This window comes from Scyliorhinus canicula, chromosome 12 (assembly GCF_902713615.1).
Source record: "Scyliorhinus canicula chromosome 12, sScyCan1.1, whole genome shotgun sequence".
NCBI classification, from domain to species: domain Eukaryota; kingdom Metazoa; phylum Chordata; class Chondrichthyes; order Carcharhiniformes; family Scyliorhinidae; genus Scyliorhinus; species Scyliorhinus canicula.
This window is the reverse complement of record NC_052157.1, coordinates 215,867-243,001: the sequence shown is the minus strand read 5'-3', so window position 1 is coordinate 243,001 and position 27,135 is coordinate 215,867. Positions and strand designations below refer to the sequence as shown.

The 27,135-nt window shown below is 47.8% G+C and overlaps 1 protein-coding gene across 3 annotated transcripts in view; it reads left to right on the top strand.

Moving 5' to 3' along the window:
• The window catches only part of mtfmt (mitochondrial methionyl-tRNA formyltransferase), a 90,242-nt gene that overhangs the window by 13,054 nt on the left and 50,053 nt on the right, over positions 1-27,135 (top strand). For all 3 annotated transcript variants that reach the window (XM_038813649.1, XM_038813650.1, XM_038813651.1), the window contains exons 4-5: positions 4,173-4,275; positions 25,300-25,375. In XM_038813649.1, the coding sequence (XP_038669577.1) occupies positions 4,173-4,275; positions 25,300-25,375 (179 nt within the window). The remainder of the gene's footprint in view (positions 1-4,172; positions 4,276-25,299; positions 25,376-27,135) is intronic.

Below are 27,135 nucleotides of genomic sequence, written 5' to 3'. Positions count from 1 at the left end.
CCCCCATCAGCGTGTTCAGTATCATCACCACATAGGCCGCTAGGTCCGACCCCTCCGTGAGGCCCAGGATCCGTAAATTCTTCCTCCTTGACCGGTTGTCCAACTCCTCGAACCGCTCCTGCCATCTTTTATGGAGCGCCTCGTGCACCTCCACCTTCCCCACCACGGCCACGACCTCGTCCTCCATCTCGGCGGCCTGTTGCTGCAGCTCCCGGATCGCAGCCCTCTGGGCTGTCTGGGTCTCCATCAGTTCCCTGTTGGTTACCTTGATGGACTCCAGCAGCTCCACCTTCAGATCCTGGAAGCAGCGCAGCAGAGTCGCCTGCTGCTCCTGGACCCACTTCTTCAGTTCTTCAAAACTTTCACCGGCCTCCATTTTGTCCTTCGGGTCCCGATTTTTTCCAAGAGTTTTTCCTCCCGATTCTCTCCCTGCTCCGCTCCTGGTCTGCACCATGGGACCTCTGGGACGACTCCTGGCCTCTTCCCCCGTCGGGATTTGCCTCTTAAGCTCCGTTGGGGGCCTTTAAAAAAGCCCCGAAGTCCGTTTTTTTCGGGAGCCTCCGAACATGCGGCTCAGCTGGTCATTGCCACTACCGGAAGTCTGAGGACCTACTTTTTAACTTATCTCCTAACTCCCTAAATTCTGATTGTAGGACCTCATCCTTTTTTTTACCTATATCGTTGGTGCCTATCTGCACCACGACAACTGGCTGTTCACCCTCCCCCTTTAGTATGTCCTGCAGCCGATCGGAGAAATCCCTGACCCGAGCACCCGGGAGGCAACATACCATTCGGGAGTCTCGTTTTCGACCACAGAAACGCCTGTCTACTCCCCTTACAATTGAATCCCCTATGACTATCGCCCTGCCAGTCTTTTTCCTGCCCTTCTGTGCAGCAGAGCTAGCCACGGTGCCATGAGCCTGGCTACTACTGCCTTCCCCTGGTGAGTCATCTCCCCCAACAGTATCCAAAACGGTATACCTGTTTTGGAGGGAGATGGCCGCAGGGGACACCTGCACTGCCTTCCTGCTCTTTCTCTGCCTTTTGGTCACCCATTCCCTGTCTCCCTCACCAATCCTAATCTGCGGTGTGACCAACTCACTGAACGTACTATCCACGACCTCCTCAGCATCGCGGATGCTCCAAAGTGAGTCCATCACCAGCTCCAGAGCCGTCATGCGGTCTAACAGGAGCTGCAGCTGGACACACTTCCCGCACATGAAGAAGTCAGGGGCATCGGCCGCGTCCCTGAACTCCCACATTGTGCACGAGGAGCATAACACGGGACTGGGATCTCCTGCTATTTTTACCCTTTACCTTAACTGATTACAAATATAGTATCAAATAATTAATAAGTGAAAGGAACAAAGATTTTACTTACCAATCACAATACTTACCAACACACGAAGAGTTAAATTTCTCCCAGCTGCTGCTAATTGGAGCACTTTCCTTACCAGCCAATCAGATCTCTGCTTTGCTGTGATGTTGCTCTTCCAGGTAAGTTTTTAAAGTTTTAAAGAGGTAAACTTACCTTCGCAAAGACCCCTCACCACTGCTCCCGCCGAGAATCTGATGTCCGCTGCTCCTTTTCAACACAGTCTTTTTTTTTGGTTAGAGGAGGAGGGCGGGTGAGAGACACTACACGTGTAGTGTCTCGGGTTTAGCCGCTGTCCAAATATAGCAATTCACTCACCTTCCCAGAGCGCAATTCGGCTTCTCCCACTCAAAGGAATCAAAGGTTGGGTGTGTGGAGGAGGCTGACAGGAAAGGGGGGGTTAAGGCTGCAATCAAAGCAGAGTTTGCTCAAAGGCCTGAAAAGCCTATTCCTGCTCCTATTCTTATGTCTCCCCCTCTCTGCTGCAGTCACACATTCCATCACTATGTGTTACTACATGTTCTCTGCTAAAATAGAGATATATCATAACCGCTGCGTAATTCATAAGAATTCTCCTTCACGCCCTAGCACTCCAGGCATCATTTCAACATTCATCCATCTGCCTTCATGTCACCTTTGCGTTGCCACAATTTTCTTTGGTACCCTTTGGCTTTCAGACTTTGTAAGGAAATAAGTTTCTATAAATAACCACTTCCTAATAAGCCAAATAATACCTTCAAGTTATGTACCAACTAATGTATTACGTTTATTAATGTCTTAGTTAAAATAACAGACAGAAGCATTTCATACAGCATTAATATGTTTGACATTTTGATTTAATTTATTGTCTTGTGTATCGAGGTGCAGTGAAAAGTATTGGTTTCCGTACAGCCCAGAAAGATAGTTCCATACATGAAAAATATCGGACACACATAAATACGCAATGTAAATACATAGAAAAAGGCATCGGGTGAAGCATACGGAGTGTAGTACTACTCAGAGAATATGCGTGGAGGGATCAATTCAGTCCACAAGAGGTTCATTCAGGAGTCTGGTAACAGTGGGGAAGAAGCTGTTTTTGAATCTGTTGTGCGTGTTCTCAGACTTTTGTATTTCCTGCCCAATGGAAGAAGTTGGAAGAGTGAATAAGCCGGGTGGGAGGGGTCTTTGATTATGGTGCCCGCTTTCCCAAGGCAGCGGGAGGTGTAGACGGAATCAATGGATGGGAGACATTTTCGTGTGATGGACTGGGCGGTATTCACGACTCTTTGAAGTTTCTTACGGTCTTGCGCAAGCAGTTGCCATACCCAGGCTGTGATGCAGCCAGATAGGATGCTTTCGTTGGTGCATCCTACAATTTGGCATCAAATGCCTTTGAACAGAGACTAATGAAAGTTGGTAAGAGTCAATGTGGGCATGCTGAATTTCCTTAGTTTCTTGAGGAAGTATAGGGGCTGTTGTGCTTTCTTGGTCATAGTGTCGATGTGGGTGGACCAGGACAGATTGTTGGTGATGTGTACATCTAGGAATTTGAAGCTGTCAACCATCTCCACCTCGGCCCCGTTGATGCAGACAGGGGTGTGGATGACACTTTGCTTCCTGAGTTTAATGACCAGCTCCTTACTTTTGCTGACTTGGCACCACACCACGAGGTTCTCCATCTCCCACCTGATGACCTAAACATTGAATGAGAAAAGGCTGTTTCTGCCCAGAGAACTTGTGCCTCAGTGGCCATATTGTTTGTTACATTATGGAGGAATGCCACTCATCCCCTTTAACCCGAAGGAAAAGTCTCCACTTACACAGATATTTGACCCTCTCCAGAATCATTCCGATCTCCAGCTGTGAGCAGTGACACAGGTTCAGCAGCAATCGTCCTGATTGGTTTTGTTTCTGTCCATGAGGTTGATGCCCCCCCACCCTCCTCCCCAGGGAAGTTTCACAGAGGCATTTAATTGGGTGGGAAGCATCCTTCTGATCCACCGCCAATTGAGTCCCTTAACACTTCCCCTACAACCCCCACCCTGCCATCATTCACCTGGAGCCGGGACCCCATGGCGACCCTGGGCTTCAGGTGGGTGTTAGAACTTAGAACATACAGTGCAGAAGGAGGCCATTCGGCCCATCGAGTCTGCACCGACCCACTTAACCCCTCACTTCCACTCTATCCCAGTAACCCAATAACCCCTCCTAACCTTTTGGGACACCAAGGGGCAATTTAGCATGGTCAATCCACCTAACCTGCACATCTTTGGACTGTGGGAGGAAACTGGAGCACCCGGAGGAAACCCACGCAGACACGGGGAGAACGTGCAGACTCCGCACAGACAGTGACCCAGCGGGGAATCGAACCTGGGACTCTGGCGCTGTGAAGCAATTGTGCTAACCACTGTGCTACCATGCTGCCCCCTGGTGGTACCACTAAGCATTTCAAAGCTGTTGTCCTCTGATTGACCGGCAGCTCCTGGGAGGGCAGGATCCTGCCTCTGGGGTTCTTGATCCTACAAAGGCCTGCCTCTGCCCAGCTACGTATCTGATTGGCACGTAATTCACCCGGCTTTTCTGAAAAGAGGCAACGCTGGGCACTCACAAACTCGCCAGCCAGTGGGCAGGATACCCATTGCCTTCGTTAGATACCACCCCATAGTCCTTTAAACCTTCCTGAAGACATTTATTCGAGCACATTAACTCGGTGTTCTTGCACATCAATGATGCTTCTTTAACTGAGGTTTTAATGTCAATAAAATCATGTCAAACACATCAGTGTGAGGGTGACTATGATATTTTGTACCTCCAGGTTTGATGTTGGCCCCATTGTAATGCAGCAGGAATGTGCTGTCCCTCCAAGATGTACAGCTGACGAATTGGGAGCCATATTGGCAGAAACAGGAGCTGAAATGGTAAAATAATTTCATTCCATTCCAGAAAGCTAGCCTTGATATTTCTATATTGCAGCAACTAAAGGAAATCCAAACATTACAGTAACATGCCCCCAATTATCTTTACACCACTTTTTAAAGAAATGTAACATTTGCAATTGTCCAGTCTTCTGGCGCCACCCCTGAGTCGAAGGCAGATTGGAAACTTATTGCCTCTTTCCACAGTCCCCCACCTCCATTTCCATGGATCTTCTCATCCATTCCTTGTGCCTTATTAACTCTGTGTACAGACAGCCTATCCATTACCTCCCCCTTTCTTCATGTTAAACCCCTTTGGTGTCTAAACTAACTCCTCTTTCAATGTAATATATTGCAGAATAATACAGTGCAGAAGAGGCCCTTCTGCCCATCGAGTCTGCGCCGCTGCATGAAAGGCCCTGACCTGCCCACCCTAATCCCATTTGCCAGCATTTGGCCCATAACCTTGAACATTATGACGTGCCAAGTACTCATCCAGGTACTTTTTAAAGGATGTGAGGCAACCCGCCTCTACCACTCTCCCAGGCAGCGCGTTCAGGACCGTCACCACCCTCTGGGTAAAAAGGTTTTTCCTCAAATCCCCCTAAACCTCCTGCCCCTGACCTTGAACTTGCGTCCCCTCGTAACCGACCCTTGAACTAAGGGGAACAGCTGCTCCCTATCCACCCTGTCCAATGCCCCTCATAATTTTGTCCATCTCGATCAGGTCGCCCCTCAGTCTTCTCTGCTCCAGTGGAAACAACCCAAGCCTATCCAACCTCTCTTCATACTTTGAGTGTTCCATCCCAGGCAACATCCTGGTGAATCGCCTCTGCACCCCCTCCAGTACAATCACATCCTTCCTATAATGTGATGACCCGAATTGCATACAGTGCTCCAGCTGTGGCCTCACCAAAGTTCTATGTACGAAACCTTAGGAACATTAACATAGCGAGGGATCTGGGCGTGCAGGTCCACAGTTCCCTAAACGTGGCAACTACAACTCAGCCAGCTTTGAATCCACCTTATCGGGTTCCCCTGTATCCCATGTGCAGCCTCCTTTATATGTCTCCCATGTGGGACCTTGTCAGATGCTTTGCTGAAATCCATGTGAACTACATCAACTGCACTACCCTCACCCACACACTTAGTCACATGCTCAAGAAATTCAATCAAATTTGTTTGGCAAGAACTCCCTGAAAAGCCATGCTCACTATCCCTGATCAAACCTTGCCTCTGGAAATAGAACATAGAAAAATACAGCACAGAACAGGCCCTTCGGCCCACAATGTTGTGCCGTACCTTTGTCCAAGATTAAGAACAAATTAATCTGCACCCCATCATTCTACCGTAATCCATGTACCTATCCACTAGCCGCTTGAAGGTCCCTAATGTTTCCGACTACTTCCACAGGCAGTGCATTCCATGCCCCTACTACTCTCTGGGTAAAGAACCTACCTCTGACATCCCCCCTATATCTTCCACCATTTACCTTAAATTTATGTGCCCTTGTAATGGTTTGTTCTACCCGGGAAAAAGTCTCTGACTGTCTACTCTATCTATTCTCCTGATCATTTTATAAACCTCTATCAAGTCGCCCCCTCATCCTTCTCCGTTCTAATGAGAAAAGGCCTAGCACCCTCAACCTTTCCTCGTATGACCTACTCTCCATTCCAGGCAACATCCTGGTAAATCTCCTTTGCACCTTTTCCAAAGCTTCCACATCCTTCCTAAAATGAGGTGACCAGAACTGCACACAGTACTCCAAATGTGGCTTGACCAAGGTTTTGTACAGCTGCATCATCATCTCACGGCTCTTAAATTCAATCCCTCTGCTAATGAACGCTAGCACATCATAGGCCTTCTTCACAGCTCTATCCACTTGAGTGGCAACTTTCAAAGATCTATGAACATAGACCCCAAGATCTCTCTGCTCCTCCACATTGCCATGAACCCTACCGTTAACCCTGTATTCCGCATTCATATTTGTCCTTCCAAAATGAACAACCTCACACTTTTCAGGGTTAAACTCCACCTGCCACTTCTCAGCCCAGCTCTGCATCCTATCTATGTCTCTTTGCAGCCGACAACAGCCCTCCTCACTATCCACAACTCCACCAATTTTTGTATCGTCTGCAAATTTACTGACCCACCCTTCAACTTCCTCATCCAAGTCATTAATGAAAATCACAAACTGCAGAGGACCCAGAACTGATCCCTGCGGTACGTCACTGGTAACTGGGCTCCAGGCTGAATATTTGCCATCCACCACCACTCTCTGACTTCTATCGGTTAGCTAGTTCGTTATCCAACTGGCCAAATTTTCCACTATCCCATGCCTCCTTACTTTCTGCATAAGCCTACCATGGTAAACCTTATCAAATGCTTTACTAAAATCCATGTACACCACATCCACTGCTTTACCTTCATCCACTGCTTGGTCTCCTCCTCAACGAATTCAATAAGACTTGTGAGGCAAGACCTACCCCTCACATATCCGCGCTGACTATCCCTAATCAAGCAGTGTCCTTCCAGATGCTCAGAAATCCTATCCCTCAGTACCCATCCCATTACTTTGCCTACCACCGAAGTAAGACTAACTGGCCTGTAATTCCCAGGTTTATCCTTATTTCTTTTTTTGAACAGGGGCACGACATTCGCCACTCTCCAATCCTCTGGTACCACCCCTGTTGACAGTGAGGACGAAAAGATCATTGCCAACGGCTCTGCAATTTCATCTCTTGCTTCCCATAGAATCCTTGGATATATCCCGTCAGGCCAGGGGGACTTGTCTATCCTCAAGTTTTTCAAAATGCCCAACATATCTTTCTTCCTAACAAGTGTCTCCTCGAGCTTCCCAGCCTGTTTCACACTGTCCTCCAACAATATGGCCCCTCTAATTCGTAAATACTGAAGAAAAGTACTCGTTCAAGACCTCTCCTATCTCTTCAGACTCAATACACAATCTCCCGCTACTGTCCTTGATCGGACCCACCCTCGCTCTAGTCATTCTCATATTTCTCACATATGTGTAAAAGGCCTTGGGATTTTACTTGATTCTACCCGCCAAAGATTTTTCATGCCCTCTCTTAGCTCTCCTAATCCCTTTCTTCAGTTCCCTCCTGGCTGTCTTGTATCCCTCCAGCGCCCTGTCTGAACCTGGTTTCCTCAGCCTTACATAAGTATCCTTCTTCCTCTTAACAAGACATTCAACCTCTCTTGTCAACCATGGTTCCCTCACTCGACCATCTCTTCCCTGCCTGACAGGGACATACATATCAAGGACACGTAGTATCTGTTCCTTGAACAAGTTCCATATTTCACTTGTGTCCTTCCCTGACATCCTATGTTCCCAACTTATGCACTTCAGTTCTTGTCTGACAGCATTGTATTTACCCTTCCCCCAATTGTAAATCTTGTCCTGTTGCACGCACCTATCCATCTCCATTACTAAAGTGAAAGTCACAGAATTGTGGTCACTATCTCCAAAATGTTCGCCCACTAACAAATCTATCACTTGCCCTGGTTCATTACCAAGTACCAAATCCAATATGGCCTCCCCTCTGGTTGGACAATCTACATGCTGTGTTAGAAAAGCTTCCTGGACACACTGCACAAACACCACCCCATCCAAACTATTTGATCTAAAGAGTTTCCACTCAGTATTTGGGAAGTTGAAGTCACCCATGACTACTACCCTGTGACTTCTGCACCTTTCCAAAATCTGTTTCCCAATCTGTTCCTCCACATCTCTGCTGCTATTGGGGGGCCTATAGAAAACTCCCAACAAGGTGACTGCTCCTTTCCTATTTCTGACTTCAACCCATATTACCTCAGTAGGCAGATCCCCCTCGAACTGCCTTTCTGCAGCTGTTATACTATCTCTAATTAACAATGCCACCCCCCCCCCCCCACCTCTTTTACCATCCTCCCTAATCTTGTTGAAACATCTATAACCAGGGACCTCCAACAACCATTTCTGACCCTCTTCTATCCAGGTTTCCGTGGTGGCCACCACATCGTAGTCCCAAGTGCCGTTCCATGCCTTAAATTTACACACCTTATTCCTGATGCTTCTTGCGTTGAAGTATACACACTTCAACCCATCTCCGTGCCTGCAAGTACTCTCCTTTGTCAGTGTTACCTTCCCCACTGCCTCACTACACGCTTTGACGTCCTGAATATCGGCTACCTTAGTTGCTGGACTACAAATCCAGTTCCCATTCCCCTGCCAAATTAGTTTAAACCCTCCCGAAGAGTACTAGAAAACCTCCCTCCCAGGATATTGGTGCCCCTCTGGTTCGGATGCAACCCGTCCTGCTTGTACAGGTCCCACCTACCCCAGAATACGCTCCAATTATCCAAATACCTGAAGCCCTCCCTCCTACAGCATTCCTGCAGCCACGTGTTCAACTGCACTCTCTCCCTATTCCTAGCCTCGCTATCACGTGGCACCGGCAACAAACCAGAGATGACAACTCTGTCTGTCCTGGCTTTTAACTTCCAGCCTAACTCCTTAAACTCGTTTATTACATCCACACCCCTTTTCCTACCTACGTCGTTGGTACCAATGTGCACCATGACTTCTGGCTGCTCACCCTCCCCCTTCAGGATCCTGAAGACACGATCCGAGACATCCCTGGCCCTGGCACCCGGGAGGCAACATACCTTCCGGGAGACTCGCTCGCGACCACAGAATCTCCTATCTATTCCCCTAACCATTGAATCTCCTATTACTATTGCTTTTCTATTCTCCCCCCTTCCCTTCTCAGACTCAGTGCCAGAAACCTGGCCGCTAGGACCTTCCCCTTGTTTTGAAGGGGAACGGCCACGAGGGATCCCTGCACTGTCTGCCCGTTCATCTTCTTTCCCCTGACTGTAACCCAGCTACTCTTGTCCTGTACCTTGGGTGTGGCTATCTCCTTGTAACTCTTGTCTGTTAACCCCTCTGCCTCCCAGATGATCCGGATGGACAAAGACGAGAGTGGTCCTAAAGGAAGAGTGCTCAATTGGGGAAAGGCCAAGTATAACACAATTCGGCAGGAGCTAGGGAATGTGGATTGGGAGCAGCTGTTTAAGGGTAAATCCACATTTGAAATGTGGGAGTCTTTGAAGGAAAGGTTGATTAGAGTCCAGGACAGACATGTTCCTGTGAAAATGAGGGATAGAAATGGCAAGATTAGGGAACCATGGATGATGGGTGGAATTGTGAGACTTGCTAAGATGAAAAAGGAAGCATACATAAGATCTCGGCGACTTAAAACTGATGAAGCTTTGGAGGAATATTGGGAAAGTAGGACAAATCTCAAACGTGCAATAAAGAGGGCTAAAAGGGGTCATGAATATCTTTCACTAACAGGGTTAAGGAAAATCCCAAAGCCTTTTATTCGTATATAAGGAGCAAGAGGGTAACTAGAGAAAGGATTGGCCCACTCAAAGACAAAAGTGGGAATTTATGCGTAGAGTCAGAGGAAATGGGTGAGATTCTTAATGAGTTCTTTGCATCGGTATTCACCAAGGAGAGGGACATGATGGATGTTGAGGCTAGGGATGGATGTTTAAATACTCTAGGTCAAGTCGGCAGAAGGAAAGGGGAAGTTTTGGGTATTCTAAAAGGCATTAAGGAGGACAAGTCCCCAGGTCCGGATGGGATTTATCCCAGGTTACTGAGGGAAGCGAGGGACGAAATAGCTGGGGCCTTAACAGATATCTTTGCAGCATCCTTGAGCATGGGTGAGATCCCGGAGGACTGGAGAATTGCTAATGTTGTCCCTTTGTTTAAGAAGGGTAGCAGAGAAAATCCAGGGAATTATAGACCTGTGAGCTTGATGTCAGTGGTAGGCAAACTGTTGGAGAAGATACTGAGGGATAGGATCGATTCACATTTGCAAGAAAATAGACTTATCAGTGATAGGCAGCATGGTTTTATGCAGGGAAGGTAATGTCTTACAAATCTAATAGAATTATTTGAGGAAGTGACAAAGTGAATTGATGATGGAATGGCTGTAGATGTCATATACATGGACTTCAGTAAGGCGTTTGATAAAGTTTCCCATGGCAGGTTGATGGCAAAAGTGAAGTCGTATGGGGTTCAGGGTGTACTAGCTAGATGGATAAAGAACTGGCTGGGCAACAGGAGACAGAGAGTAGTGGTGGAAGGGAGTGTCTCAAAATGGAGAAAGGTGACTAGTGGTATTCCACAGGGATCCGTGCTCGGACCACTGTTGTTTGTGATATACATAAATGATCTGGAGGAAGGTATAGGTGGTCTAATTAGCAAGTTTGCAGATGATACTAAGATTGGTGGAGTTGCAGATAGCGAGGAGGACTGTAGGAGAATACAGCAAAATATGGATGGATTGGAGATTTGGGCAGGGAAATGGCAGATGGAGTTCAATCCAGGCAAATGGCGAGGTGATGCATTTTGGAAGATCAAATTCAAGAGCGGACTATATGGTCAATGGAAGAGTCCTGGGGAAAATTGATGTCCAGAGAGATCTGGGAGTTCAGGTCCATTGTACCCTGAAGGTGGCAACGCAGGTTGATCGAGTGGTCAAGAAGGCATACAGCATGCTTGCCTTCATCGGACGGGGTATTGAGTACAAGAGTCGGCAGGTCATGTTACAGTTGTATAGGACTTTGGTTAGGCCACATTTGGAATACTGCGTGCAGTTCTGGTCGCCACATTACCAGAAGGATGTGGATGCTTTAGAGAGGGTGCAGAGGAGGTTCACCAGGATGTTGCCTTGTATGGAGGGTGGTAGCTGTGAAGAAAGGTTGAGTAGATTAGGATTGTTTTCATTGGAAAGACGGAGGTTGAGGGTGGACCTGATTGAGATCTACAAAATTATGAGAGGTATGGACAGGGTGGATAGCAACAAGCTTTTTCCAAGAGTGGGGGTGTCAATTACAAGGGGTCACGATTTTAATGTGAGAGGGGGAAAGTTTAAGGGAGATGTGCGTGGAAAGTTTTTCACGCAGAGGTTGGTGGGTGCCTGGAATGCTTTGCCAGCGGAGGTGGTAGAGGCGGGCACGATAGCATTATTTACGATGCATCTAGACAGATATAGGAACGGGCGGGGAACAGAGGGAAGTAGATCCTTGGAAAATAGGCGGCAGGTTTAGATAAAGGATCTGGATCGGCGCAGGCTGGGAGGGCCGAAGGGCCTGTTCCTGTGCTGTAATTTTCTTTGTTCTTTGTTGAAGTTCATCCAGCTCCAGTTCCCTAACACGGTCTCTGAGGAGCTGGAGTTGGATGCACTTCCCGCAGGTATCGTCAGCGGGTTAGCTGCTTATGCTGTTTGGCACACAAGTAGTCCTGTGTTGTAGCTTCACCAGGTTGACACCTCATTTTTCACTCTGCCTGGTGTTGCTCCTGCCATGCTCTCCTGCACTCTTCATTGAACCAGGGTTGATCCCCTGGCTGGGTGGTTATGGTAGAGTGGGGGATATGCCGGGCTGTGAGGTTATAAATTGCGTTTATATATAATTCTGCTGCTGTTGATGGCCCACAGTTCCTCATGGATGTCAAGTTTTGAGTTGCTAGATCTGATCAAAATTTATCCCAATTAGCTTAGTGATAGTGCCATCCAACACAATGGAGGGTATCCTCAATGTGAAGACAGGACTTTGTCGTGGGTTTCCTCCAGGTGCTCTGGTTTCCTCCCACAGTCCAAAGATGTGCAGGTTAGGTGCAGTGGTCAGTTAGGTGGGGTTACAGGATGAGGGTGGAAGGCATGAGATTAAGTAAGGTGTTCTTTCCAAGGGCCGGTGCAGACTCAGAGCGGAGTTCCAGTTGATCCACAGGGCAGCTATATTCTGTAAGGTAAGAGGGGATGGAGGCTAGGGCAGTTGCATGCTCCATCTGCAGGATGTGGGTGGTGAGGGATACCAGCCAAAGATGAAGCGATTATTAAGTTATCGCGGCAGCTCAATGAATGTGAGAACAATCGTTCGCCTCCGGGTGTGTTCTCAGGAGCTACTCTTGCACCCTCTTACAAGGAACTGCAAGAGCTGTACACGCTAAAGGATAGCATTCAGGGTTATAAGACACAGAACATAAGCAGTAAGTAACAGAGCTAACTGATTCTGCAACTAAAGGATCAGATCTAAGCTCTGCAGTCCTGCCACATCCAGCCGTGAATGGTGGTGGACAACTTGCTGGAGGAGGAGGCTCCACAAATATCCCCATCCTCAGTGATGGAGGATCCCAGCACATCCGTGCAAAATAAAATGGGATTAGAATAGGAAGTGCCAGATGGCGGCAGACAGAATGGGCCAGACAGCTTCCTTCTGTGTGTAACATTCTATAAGGCAGAGGCATTCAGAATAATCTTCAGCCAGAGGTGCCGAGTGGTCCATCTCAGTCTCCTGCGAAGGGCAGCACGGTAGCACAGTGGTTAGCACAGTTGTGCTGGGTATTTCCATCATTGAGGATGGAGATGTTTGTGGAGCTTCCTCCTCCATTGTCTGCGCGGGTTTCCTCCGGGTGCTCCGGTTTCCTGCCACAGTCCAAAGTGGTGCAGGTTAGGTGGATTGGCTATGCTAAATTGCCCGTAGTGTTCAAAAAAAAGGTTAGGTGGGGTTAGGGTGGAGGTGTGACCTTAGGTAGGGTGCTCTTTCCAAGGGTCTGTGCAGACTCGATGGGCCAAATGGTCTCCTTCTACACTAAATTCTATGGAGGTCCCCGGCTTCACAGATGCCAACCTTCAGCAGTTGCTACCACAGTGTGTCTTTAACCCGTATGCGGTAGGCAAATGACTGTAAGTTGACTTGGTTCAATCAAACTGTATTTATTCGCACTCATACAGTGTTGTAGTTAATGAACCACTCCATCCAATACAAGTAATTCTACAGAGTACGACAAGATCATACTTGACTTCAGAGTGACTAGCAAGTCGCAGACAGATATTGGCCGTTATCTGTGCTGAATCCTGTAGTCCTCAGTGCCCGGTCCGTGGTCTGCTCTGTTCCTCCTGTTGGTCGGCTGATGGTATCCGTTGTTCCGTTGATGCTGCAGAGAGAGATTCTAAGGTGGTGCAGCACCTTTTAACCTGTTTGGATTTTGTGTCCTTTTGTGTGATCTCTGGGGTCATTGCTAACCAATTGATCGGGGTTCGATCACCCTGATCGATCAAGTCCAAACAGGGCCTGCCACATTGATTTGGAGTGGCCACTCAGTGGCCATGCCTGCGAGTCTTGGAGGCAGGTGACCCTTCCAAATAAGGACGTTGGGTGCCACTGTGTTTGGTAAACAAGTGTGATTGAAAGGGTAGTGCGATTATTCCTGGGATGACCTGGAGATGGCCATTTTGATGTGATGTCTAGGCTGCAGCTTGTTCATCAAAGAACAATACAGCAAAGGAACAGGCCCTTCGGCCCTGCAAGCCTGTACCGGTCATGACACCAAAACCCTCAGCACTTCCTTGTGCCGTATCCCTCTATACCCATCCTACCTATGTGTTTGTCAAGATGCCTTTTGAATGATTTTAATGTATCTGCTTCCACAGCCTCCCCTGGCAACGTGTTCCAGGCACTCACCACCCTCTGTGTAAAAAACCTGCCTCGCACATCTCCTCTAAACGTTGCCCCATGGACCTTAAACCTTTGCACCCCGGTGACTGACCCCTCCACCCTGGGAAAGAGCGCCTGCCCATTCACTCTATCCATGCCCCTCATAATCTTGCAGACCTCTATCAGGTCGCCCCGCAACCTCCGTCGTTCTAATGAAAACTGTCCGAGTCTATTCAGCCTCTCCACATAGCTAACACCCTCCAGACCAGGCAACATCCTGGTAAACCTCCTCTGTACCCTCTCCAAAGCCTCCAAATCCTTCTGGTAATGTGGCGACCAGAATTGTGCGCAATATTCCAAATGCGGCCGTACCAAGGTTCTATACAACTGTTGCATGAGTTGGCAGTTTTTATACTCGATGCCCCGTCCAATGAAGGCAAGCATTCCGTTTGCTTTCTTGACTACCTTGTCCAGTTGAGTTGCCACTTTGAAAGATCTGAGGACCTGCACGCCCAGATCTCTCTGACTTTCTAGAATTCCAAAGAGTTTTGCCATTTACGGTATATTTCCCTTCTATGTTAGACCCACCAAAATGCATTACCTCACATTTGTCTGGATTAAATTCCATTTTCCATTTTCTCTGCCAAAGTCTCCTTCCTATCTATGTCCTGCTGTATCCTCTGACAATCCTCAACAGCACGGTAGCATGGTGGTTAGCACAGTTGCTTCACAGCTCGAGGGTCCCAGGTTCAATTCCGGCTTGGGTCACTGTCTGTGCGGAGTCTGCACGTCCTCCCCATGTCTGCGTGGGTTTCCTCCGGGGGCTCCGGTTTCCTCCCACAGTCAAAAGATGTGCAGGTGGATTATCTTTGCCGTGCTCCCGAGCATCTGACTGTGCGGATATTAACCCTGGGGCACCTATAACCCCCCACCCCTGGGTGTCCGATCTCCCCACCCCCCCACCAGGGCAGCCATGGACTGAGTCCGCAGCCGCCATGCCAGCATCCCGACTGGCAATACCAGGTTAGTTCCACATCGTTGGGAACTCGGCCTGTTGGGAGCGGAGGATCACTGGATGGGCCTCTGTCAATGGGCCCCCAGCCTCGCGCCGTACTCCGTGATCACGCGATCTCGGGTCCCAGAGAATCGCTGAACTGGCGGCAGACCCGATTTCAGCGTGAAGTTGCGCGATTTCGGCACAGGGCTGCGGAGAATCCAGCCCAGTGTCTTTTAAAACACCCAATACCACCTCCTTTTCGATGACAACATGATCCAAACTGTCCACACACTACCCAAGCATCATCTTCCACAAAATCCTTTCTTTGGTGACCACTGATGCAAAGTACTCATTTGGTACCTCGCCCATTTCCTCTGGCTCAACACATAGATTGCCCCCCCACTGTCTTTAAGTGGTCCAATCCTTTCTTGGCCACCATCTTGCTTTTTACGTATGAATAAAAAGCTTTGGGATTCACCTTAACCCTACTTGCCAAAGGCTTTTCTTGAGCCCTCCTAATTTCCCACTTAAGTATCTTCCTTCTTTCTTTATACTCCTCGAGGGTTTCAACTGTCCCCGCTCTTCTAGACCGTACAAAAGTCTCCTTTCTCTTTTTGACGAGGTTGACAATATCCTCGTTTTCCAAGGCTCCCTAAACTTCCCAAACTTATCCTTCGTTCTCTCTGGAACGTGACTTTCCTGAATCCTAATCAACTATCGCTTGAAAGACTCCCACATGTCCGATGTTGATTTACCCTCCAACAGCCGCACCCAATCCAAATTCTTCAATTCCTGTCTAACGTTATCGTAATTTGCCTTTCAGTTTAGCACCTTATCCCGATCTAAAAGTATCCTAGAACTTAGGGAATTGTGGTCACTACCCCTAAAATGTTCCCCTACTGAAACCTGAACCACCTGTCCAGGCTCATTCCCCAATAGGGCAGCACGGTAGCACAAGTGGATAGCACTGTGGCTTCACAGCACCCGGGTCCCAGGTTTGATTCCCCGCTGGATCACTGTGCAGAGTTTGCACGTTCTCCCCGTGTGTGCGTGGGTTTCCTCCGGGTGCTCCTGTTTCCTCCCACAGTCCAAAGACGTGCAGGTTCGGTGAATTGGCCTTGATAAATTGCCCTTAGTGACCAAAAAAGGTGAGGAGGGGTTATTGGGTTACGGGGATAGGATGGAAGTGAGGGCTTAACTGGATCGGTGCAGACTCGATGGGCCGAATGGCCTCCTTCTGCACCATATGTTCTATGTTCCATGTTATAATACCAGATCCAGTTCTGCCTCCTCCCTAGTTGGACTATCTACATATTGCATCAAGAAGATTTTCTGGATACACCTTACAAACTCTGCCCCTTCTAAACCCCTAGCACTAAGTGAGTCCCAGTCAATATAGGGGAAATTAAAATCCCCGACCATAACAACCCTGTTACTTTTGCACCGATACCAAATCTCTCAACCAATTGTTCCTTATAATATCATTCTTTCTATTGTCACAAGTAGGCTCACATTAACACTGCAATCAAGTTACTGTGAAAAGCCCCTAGTCGCCACATTCCGGCGCCTGTTCGGATACACGGAGGGAGAATTCAGAATGTCCAATTCACCTAACACCACATCTTTTGGGAGTTGGGGAGCCTGTAATAAACCCCCAACATAGTAATTGCCCCCTTCCTGTTCCTGAGTTCTACTCATATTGCCTCATTGTATGAACCCTCCAAGGCAGGGATGGGCAAACTTTTCCGTGCAAGGGCCACATTCAGAAATTCACAATTTTAATGGGCCGCATAGTATATTAAGTAAAATAATTAATATTTAAAATAGCCAAAATAAAAGGTTTTTAAAGAAAAACAAGCAATTAATTTTTATTAATTAATATTTTAAAGTAGAAACTTCACATGAAACACATGTTGTGCCGAGCAATGATCACCCTACTCAAGTCAACGTATCCACCCTATACCAGTAACCCAACAGCCCCCCCCCCCCCCCCCCCCCATTAACCTTAAATTTAAAAAAAATATATATTTTTAATGACTTGATCTTGGTGGGCCGCATAAAGACCTTTGGCGGGCCGCATGCGGCCCGCGGGCCGTAGTTTGCCCACCCCTGCTCCAAGGTGTCCTCCCGCAGTACGGCTATAATATTCTCCGTAACCAGTAATGCTGCTCCCCCATCCCTTTTACATCCCGCTCTCTCTCTCCTGAAGCATCTAAATCCTCGAACATTCAGCTGCCAATCCTGCCCTTCCTTTTTAAAAAAAACATTTTTATTCTCTTTTTTCACACTTTCTCCCAAATTTACAGCCAACAACAATAAACAATAAGCAGTAACGAATATGATGTCAATCCCCATATAGAACACAGAACATTACAGCGCAGTACAGGCCCTTCGGCCCACGATGTTGCGCCGTCCTGTGAAACCCCTCTAAAGTCCCTCTACACTATTCCCTTATCGTCCATATGTCTATCTAATGACCATTTGAATGCGTTTAGCGTTGGCGAGTCCACTACTATTGCAGGCAGGGCATTCCACGCCCTTACTACTCTCTGAGTAAAGAACCTAACTCTGGCATCTGTCCTATATCTATCTCCCCTCAATTTAAAGCTATGTCCCCTCGTGCTGGACATCACCATCCGAGGAAAAAAGCTCTCGATGTCCACCCTATCTAATCCTCTGATCATCTTGTATGCCTCAATTAACTCCCCCCTTAACCTTCTCTCTAACGAAAACAGCCTCAAGTCCTTCAGCCTTTCCTCATATGATCTTCCCTCCATACCAGGCAACATTCTTGTAAATCTTCTCTGTACCCTTTCCAATGCTTCCACAACCTTCCTATAATGTGGCGACCAGAACTGCACACAATACTCCAAATGCGGCCGCACCAGAGTTTTGTACAACTGCAACATGACCTCATGGCTCCGAAACTCAATTCCTCTACCAATAAAAGCTAACACACTGTACGCCTTCTTAACAACCTTCTCAACCTGGGTGGCAACTTTCAGGGATCTATGGACATGGACACCGAGATCTCTCTGCTCGTCCACACTACCAAGAATCTTACCATTAGCCCAGTACTCTGCCTTCCTGTTATTCCTTCCAAAATGAATCACCTCACACTTTTCTGCATTAAACTCCATTTGCCACCTGTCAGCCCAGCTCTGCAGCTTATCTATGTTCCTCTGTAACTTGTAACATCCTTCTGCACTGTCCACAACTCCACCGACTTTAGTGTCATCTGCAAATTTACTCTACGCCCTCCTCCAGGTCATTTATAAAAATGACAAACAGCAACGGCCCCAAAACAGATCCTTGTGGCACACCACTAGTAACTGGACACCAGTCAGAGCATTTCCCATCAACCACCACTCTTTGTCTTCTATCAGCTAGCCAATTTCTGAACCAAACTGCTAAATCACCCTGAATCCCATGCCTCTATATTTTCTGCAATAGCCTACCGTGGGGAACCTTATCAAACGCTTTACTGAAATCCATATACACCACGTCAACTGCTTTACCCTCATCCACCTGTTTGGTCACCTTCTCGAATAACTCAATGAGGTTTGTGAGGCACGACCTACCCTTCACAAAACCATGTTGACTATCTCTAATCAAATTATTCCTTTCCAGATGATTATACATCCTATCTCTTATAAACCTTTCCAAGACTTTTCCCACAACAGAAGTACGGCTCACTGGTCTATAGTCACTGGGGTTATCTCTACTCCCCTTCTTGTACAAGGGGACAACATTTGCTACCCTCCAGTCCTCTGGCACTATTCCTGTAGACAAAGGCTCAGCAATTTCCTCCCTAGCTTCCCAGAGAATCCTAGGATAAATCCCATCCGGCCCAGGGGACTTATCTATTTTCACACTTTCCAGAATCGCTAACACCTCCTCCTTATGAACCTCAAGCCCTTCTAGTCTAGTGGCCTGTATCTCAGTATTCTCCTCGACAACTTTGCCTTTTTCCTGTGTGAATACTGACGAAAAATACTCATTTAGCACCTCTCCTATCTCCTATCAACAACAACGATCCCATCCTCCCACCAGACCCCAAACGTTAGCCCGCATGTCAGCATAAACAAATAACAAAATAGAATTAGGGATCCCCCATAGTCGCCATTAACACACACAGCCCCCCCCCCCCCCCCACAATGTTCGATGTGATCCAATTCAGCAGCGCTGTTGCTAGCGCCTTCAGCCCCGACCCCCTGCACAAACACTTCTCCATTCTGACCCACTGGGAGTCAGACCCAGCTCCGTACCTTCTCCACATTCGCCGCCCAGTAATAATACATCCGGTGTGGAAGACCCAAACCCCCTTCCTGCCTTCCCCTCTGTAGCAGCACCTTTCTAAATCTGGCCACTTTCCCTCCCCATATGAACGAGGTAATCCTTCCTTCAATCTCTCTGAAAAATGCCTTTGGCAGGAAAATCGGCAGGCATTGGAAAATAAACAGGAATCGCGGCAACACGTTCATTTTAACCGCCTGTACCCAATCTGCCAGTAATAGAGGGAGACCATCCCACCTTGCCAGATCAGCTTTCACTCTCCCCACCAAACTAGAAATGTTGTACCTACAGAGCACCCCCAATCTCGAGCAACCTGCACCCCCAGGTATCTAAAATGAATCCCTGCCTTACGGAATGGTAGCCCCCCCAACCCTGCCCCCACACCCGGCCGAGACACCACAAAATATTCACTCTTGTCGTGATTTAGTTTGTACCCCGAGAAAGACCCAAACACCTGAAGCAGCTCCAAGTTTACCCCCATCGACATACTCGGTCCCGACACGTATAACAACAAATCATCAGCATATAAGGACACCCTATGCTCTACCCCCCCCCCCCCCCCCCCCCCCCAGCACGATCCCTTTCCATACCCCCAAACTTCTTAATGCGATGGCCAACAGCTCAATCGTGAGTGCAAACAGCAGGGGGGCAGAGGACATCCCTGCCTAGTCCCACGGTGGAGAGAAAAGTATCTCGAGCTGATGTTATTTGTGTGAACACTCGCCCTCAACTCCTTGTACAGTAGTCTTACCCAGTCCACAAATCTTGGTCCAATCCCAAACCGCTCCAGAACTGCCATCAAGTGGGTCGGATTTCAAACAATGACAAGACAGAGTACAGGAATGAGATAGAGAATCTGGTGAACTGGTGCGATGACAATAATCTCTCCCTTAATGTCAACAAAATGAAGGAGATTGTCATCGACTTCAGGAAGCGTAGTGGAGAACATGCCCCTGTCTACATCAATGGGAACACAGTAGAAAGGGTTGAGAGCTTCAGGTTTTTAGGTGTCCAGATCACCAACAGCCTGTCCTGGTCCCCCCATGCCGACACTATGGTTAAGAAAGCCCACCAATGACTCTACTTTCTCAGAAGACTAAGGAAATTTGGCAAGTCAGCTACGACTCTCACCAACTTTTACAGATGCACCATAGAAAGCATTCTTTCTGGTTGTATCACAGCTTGTTATGGAGCCTGCTCTGCCCAAGACTGTAGGAAGCTACAAAAGGTTGTGAATGTAGCCCAGTCCATCACCCAAACCAGCCTCCCATCCATTGACTCTGTCTATAATTCCCGCTGCCTCGGAAAGGCAGCCAGCATAATTAAGGACCCCACGCACCCCGGACATATTCTCTTCAACCTTCTTCTGTCAAGAAAAAGATACCAAAGTTTGAGGTCACGTACCAACTGACTCGAGAACAGCTTCTTCCCTACTGCCATCAGACTTTTGAATGGACCTACCTCAGGAGTTGACCTTTTCTCTACACCTTGCTATAACTGTAACATTATATTCTGCAGTCTCTCCTTCCCTCCCTATGTACGGTATGCATTGTCTGTACAGCATGCAAGAAACAATACTTTTCACTGTATACTAATACATGTGACAATAAATCAAATCAAAGTACCCCCATTCTACCCGGTCAAACTTTTTCTCGGCGTCCAATGCCACAGCCACCTCTGTCTCCTTCCCCTTCACCGGTACCATAACCACGTTCAATACCCACCCTAACATTCGAAAAGAGCTGACTCCATCTCACGAACCCCATCTGATCTTCACCTATCACCTTCAGGAGGCACTCCTCCAGCCTACCTGCCAGTACCTTCGCCAATATCTTTGCGTCCACGTTTGAAAGTGATATGGGCCTATATGACCCACACTCCGTCGGATCCTTATCTTTTTGAAGCAACAGGGAAATCGATGCCTGCCCCAACGTTTGTGGTAACACTCCCTTCCCTATCACCTCTTCAAACATCCCCACCAACAGTGGTACCAGCTTATCTTCGAGTTTTTTTATAATATTCCACCGGAAACCCATCCGGCCCTGCCACCTTCCCCGACTGCATCCTCCCAATCGCATCTTTTATCTCCTGCTCCACTATTGTTCCTTCTATTGTAGCCCTGCCCCCTCCCCTAACCTTGGGTACTCCAACCCATCTAGAAATTCCTGCACCTCCCGGTCTCCCCCAGGTGGCTCTGACCTCTATGACCTCTCATAGAATTCCTTAAAGACCTTGTTAACCTAATCTGGAGCTGCCACCAACTTCCCTGCCCTGTCCCACACCTGGACAATTTCCCTTGCCGCAGCCTCCCTCCAAAGCTGACCCACGAACATCCACCCCGCCTTCTCTCCATGCTCGTAAACTGCACCCCTTGCTCGCCTCAATTGGTGCACCGCCTTACTGGTAGATAATCGGTCAAAGCTCGCCTGTAGTTCCTTCCTCTTTTGCAACTTCTCTGAGTCCCCATCTTCTGCATACCTCCTATCTATCTCCAGCATTTCCTCTATTACCCTCTGATGTTCCAACCTCTTTGTCCAGCCTAGCCTTGAACAAGATCACTTCACCTCTCACCACCGCTTTTAAAGCCTCCCAGACAACTGCCTTCGACACCCCACCCTGTGCAGTTAAAACCTATATATTCCTCAATTACTTTTTCAATTTTGTGATAAAACCCTCGGTCCCCCAAAAGTCCCACATCTAATTTCCACCCCGGTCTCTGTACCATCCTCTTCGCCGGTACCATATCCACCCAATGCGGAGCATGATCTGACACTGCAATTGCCGAGTACTCCGACCCCTTAACCCCAGCCAGCAAAGCCTTCCCCACCACAAAAAAGTCGAACCGCGAGTATACCTTATGGACTGCTGAGAAAAACAAGTACTCCAGCTTCCTCGGATGCAGAAACCTCCAACCGTCCACCCCTCCCATTTCCACCGTTAGCCCAGCCAGCACCTTCGCCCCTACTGACGGGGCCAGCGTGCGCGGCTGTGACCTGTCCAACCCTGGCTCCTGCACCAAGTTCCAGTCCCCCCCCCCCCCCACTATCAGTTTGTGTGTGTCCAAGTCGGGGATGGCCCCACACATCTTCTTTGCAAATCCCACATATACACTTATAGCGCAACTAGCCTTCCCTCCAGCGCCTCTGTCACAATCACATATCTACCTCCCTGATCTGCAACCACCTTCCCCATCTGGAACTATACCCTTTTTTGCTGACTATTACCGCTCCCCTCGAGCCCTTCAGTAAAGTGATGGAAGGGGGCATCAACAGTGGTATCAAACAATACTTGCTTAGCAATAAGCGTTTAACTGTCACTCAGTTTGGGTTCTGTCAGGGCCACTCAGCTCCTGATCTCTTTACAGTCTTTATTCAAAAAGGGACAAAAGAGCTGAATATGAACAAAGAACAAAGAAAATTACAGCACAGGAACAGGCCCTTCGGCCCTCCCAGCTTGCGCCGATACAGATCCTTTATCTAAACCTGTCTCCTATTTTCCAAGGTCTACTTCCCTCTGTTCCTGCCCATTCATATACCTGTCTAGATGCTTCTTAAATGATGCTATCGTGCCCGCCTCTACCACCTCCGCTGGTAAGGCGTTCCAGGCACCCACCACCCTCTGCGTAAAAAACTTTCCACGCACATCTCCCTTAAACTTTCCCCCTCTCACTTTGAAATCGTGACCCCTTGTAACTGACACCCCCACTCTTGGGAAAAGCTTGTTGCTATCCACCCTGTCCATACCTCTCATAATTTTGTAGACCTCAATCAGGTCCCCCCTCAACCTCCGTCTTTCCAACGAAAACAATCCTAATCTACTCAACCTTTCTTTATAGCTAGCACCCTCCATACCAGGCAACATCCTGGTGAACCTCCTCTGCACCCTCTCCAAGGCATCCACATCCTTCTGGTAATGTGGCGACCAAAACTGCACGCAGTATTCCAAATGTGGCCGAACCAAAGTCCTATACAACTGTAACATGACCTGCCAACTCTTGTACTCAATACCCCGTCCGATGAAGGCAAGCATGCTGTGTGCCTTCTTGACCACTCGATCAACCTGCGTTGCCACCTTCAGGGTACAATGGGCCTGAACTCCCAGATCTCTCTGCACATCAATTTTTCCCAAGACCCTTCCATTGACCATATAGTCAGCTCTTGAATTTGATCTTCCAAAATGCATCACCTCGCATTTGCCTGGATTGAACTCCATCTGCCATTTCTCTGCCCAACTCTCCAATCTATCTATATTTTGTTGTATTCTCTGACAGTCCTCCTCGCTATCTGCAACTCCACCAATCTTAGTATCATCTGCAAACTTGCTAATCAGACCACCTATACCTTCCTCCAGGTCATTTATGTAGATCACAAACAACAGTGGTCCGAGCACGGATCCCTGTGGAACACCACTAGTCACCCTTCTCCATTTTGAGACACTGCTTTCCACCACTACTCTCTGTCTCCTGTTGCCCAGTCAGTTCTTTATCCATCTAGCTAGTACACCCTGAACACCATACGACTTCACTTTTTCCATCAACCTGCCATGGGAAACCTTATCAAACGCAAATATGAGGTGAGAGTGACTGCTCAAGACCACGCTTGACCGAGTGTGGCGTCGAGAGCTATAGCAAAACTGGAGTCAATGGGAATATGGGTGAGGGGACCCTCCGCTGGCACAAAGGAAGATGGTTGTGGTGGTCTGAGGTCAATCATAGTGTCCTTGGCTCAACCATCTTCAGCTGCTTCATCAATGACCTCTCTTCCATTATGAGGTCAGAAGTGAGGATGTTTGCGGATGACTGCACAATGTTCAGCACCATTCGTGACTCCTCAGATAATGAAGCAGTCCATGTCCAAATGTATCAAGACCTGGACAATATCCAGACTCGGGCTGACAAGTGGAAGTTACATTTGCGCCCATCCTCTATCTGCAAGTCAGGAGTGTGATGGAAAACTCTCCACTTGCCTGGATGAGTGCAGCTCCAACAACACTCAACAAGCTTGACGCCATCCAGGGCAAACAGCCCGTTTGCTTGGCACCCCTTTCCACCTCCACCACCGACGCACAGTGGCAGCCGTGTGTACCATTCACAAGATGCACTGCAGTAACTCACCAAGGTTCCTTAGATAGAACCTTCCAAACCCACAACCTCTACCATCTCGAAGGACAAGAGCAGCAGATACCTGGGAACCCCACCACCTGGAGATTTCCCTCCAAGTCATTCACCATCCTGAGGCAATATCCTGGAACACCCTCCCTAACAGCACAGTGGGTGTATCTACACCTCAAGGACTGTTGCGGTTCAAGAAGGCAACTCACCATCACCTTCTGAAGGGCAACTAGGGATGGGTAATAAATGCTGTCCTAACCAGCAACCCACGCATCCTGTAAATGAAAGGAATCTAGGTTCAGAAGTGCCTCTTTCTCATTGGACTGGATTGTAAATATATTGGTGTGTAAAAAAAATTCCCTGAACACACTCCAGCCTTTCTCTGCCCTTTACAGAATTACGATGGGTATAGAGGGATACGGCACAAGGAAGTGCTGAGGGTTTTGGCCAAGGTTGGTACCATGACCGGTACAGGCTTGGAGGGCCGAAGGGCCTGTTCCTGTGCTGTATTGTTCTTTTTACATCGTAGTCTTTATTCGGATAAATCAAGTCCCACATTATAATGACTTTGAATGTTTGTATCGCTCTGTAATTTCCCTGCAGATTTATTCCTCAACATCCTTCCAACTAGTTGGTGGTCTATTGACTGCACCCAGCATTGTCATTTCATCTTATTTGGAACTTTTTTCGAATCAAATAGATTCTGTCCTTGATCCCTCTGGGATTCCCTTTCCATCACTGCCCTGATCTGAATTAATGCCACTCCCATTCCCAATTTATTCCTTTTATATCTTTCCTGATCCCCAGGAAGATTTCATACCCAATTCTGCCTCTCTTTGAACCAGGTCTCTATCACACCATCCTATTTCCACATGTCATCTGTGACTCTAACTCACAAATATCATTAACTACACTCCACACATTTGTATACATGCAGAGTAACCCTTACCTGAATTTTCCTGATAAATTACTGTGTTTTACTCCAGTGTTGCCTATCTCCTCTCAGCCTGTACATTTTAGTATTCCTCTGTTATTACCTCCTGCTCCCACAGATGTTATTGATTTTATAATTTTCCTCAACTGAAATTCTAACCAAATTTATTTGTTTCAGCTTCTTTCAACTTTGAAAAACCTGCCAGAGTGTATCAAGAATAAAAGGGAACAATCCATTCATGGAATCACATTCGGTGAGTCGAGGCAGATTTACAGCTCAGAAACAGGCCAGTCAGCCCAACTGGTCTGTACCATCATTTATTCTCCTGGGGAACTTCTTCCCACCCCTCTTCATTCCATCCTATTCCTTCCTTGCTTATCCAGGTTCTCCTGAAAAGCATCAATGCTATTTGCCTCAGTTGCTGTTGGTGATGTTGAGTTTAGCATTCTCAACATGTTTGGTTTGAGAATTTCTCCTGAATTTCCTATTAAAATGAAATGAAATGAAAATCGCTTATTGTCACAAGTAGGCTTCAAATGAAGTTACTGTGAAAAGCCCCTAGTCGCCACATTCCGGTGCCTATTCGGGGAGGCTGTTATGGGAATCGAACCGTGCTGCTGGCCTGCTTGGTCTGCTTTCAAAGCCAGCGATTTAGCCCTGTGCTAAACAGCCCCAAGAAATATTACATTTCTTGGTTCAGTTAGGACTAAGTTAGGACGGATGAAAGGACTTGCCCTGAGGCGGTGGTGTAGTGGTGTTGTCACTGGACTAGTAATCCAGAGACCCAGAGTCATGGTCTGGGGACCCGGGTTCCAATCCCACCACTGCAGATGGTGGAATTTAAACTCAATAAAATATCTGGAATGAAAAGTCTAATGATGACTATGAAACCATTGTCGATTGTCGTAAAAACCCATCTGAAAAATGAAAATCGCTTATTGTCACAAGTAGGCTTCAAATGAAGTTACTGTGAAAAGCCCCTAGTCGCCACATTCCGGTGCCTATTCGGGGAGGCTGTTATGGGAATCGAACCGTGCTGCTGGCCTGCTTGGTCTGCTTTCAAAGCCAGCGATTTAGCCCAGTGCTAAACAGCCCCTTGGTTCACTAATGTCCTTTAGGGAAGGAAATCTGCCATCTTTATCCGGTCTGGTCTACATGTGACTCCAGACCTGCAGTGACTCTTCACTGGGCAAGGACAATTAGGGATGGGCAATAAATGCTGGCACAGCCTGCGACACCCACATCCCATGAATGATTTATTTAAAAAAATTCATTGAATACTTTTTAACATTACCCCTTTCAAAGTGTATCACCTCACATTTTTCAGGGTTAAATTCCATTTACCATCTGACGGCCCAGGCACCGGAAACGACAATGGCAAACCCAGCCCTGCCGACCCTGCAAAGTCCTCCTTACTAACATCTGGGGGCTTGGGCCAAAGTTGGGGTACTGTCTCACAGACGAGTCAAGCAACAGCCTGACATAGTCACACTCACAGAATCATACCTTACAGACAATGTCCCAGACACCACTATCACCATTCCTGGGTATGTCCTGTCTCACCAGCAGGACAGACCCAGTAGAGGTGGCAGCACAGTGGTATACAGTACGGAGGGTGTCCTCAACATTGACACTGGACCCCATGAAGTCTCAGGCTTCAGGTTAAACCTCCAGGTTAAACAGGGAAACCTCCTGCTGATTACCACGTACCGGCCACCATCAGCTGATGAATCAGTTACTCCTTCATGTTGAACACCACTTGGAGGAAGCACTGAGGATGGCAAGGGCACAGAATATGCTCTGGGTGGGGACTTCAATTTCCATTACCAAGAGTGTCTCGGTAATACCACCACAGATTGAGCTGGCCGGGTCCTAATGGACAGAGCTGCTAGATTGGGTTTGCAGCAGGTGGTGAGAAAACCAACAAGAGGGAAAAACATACTTGAAATGAAATGAAAATTGCTTCTTGTCACAAGTAGGCTTCAAATGAAGTTACTGTGAAAAGCCCCTAGT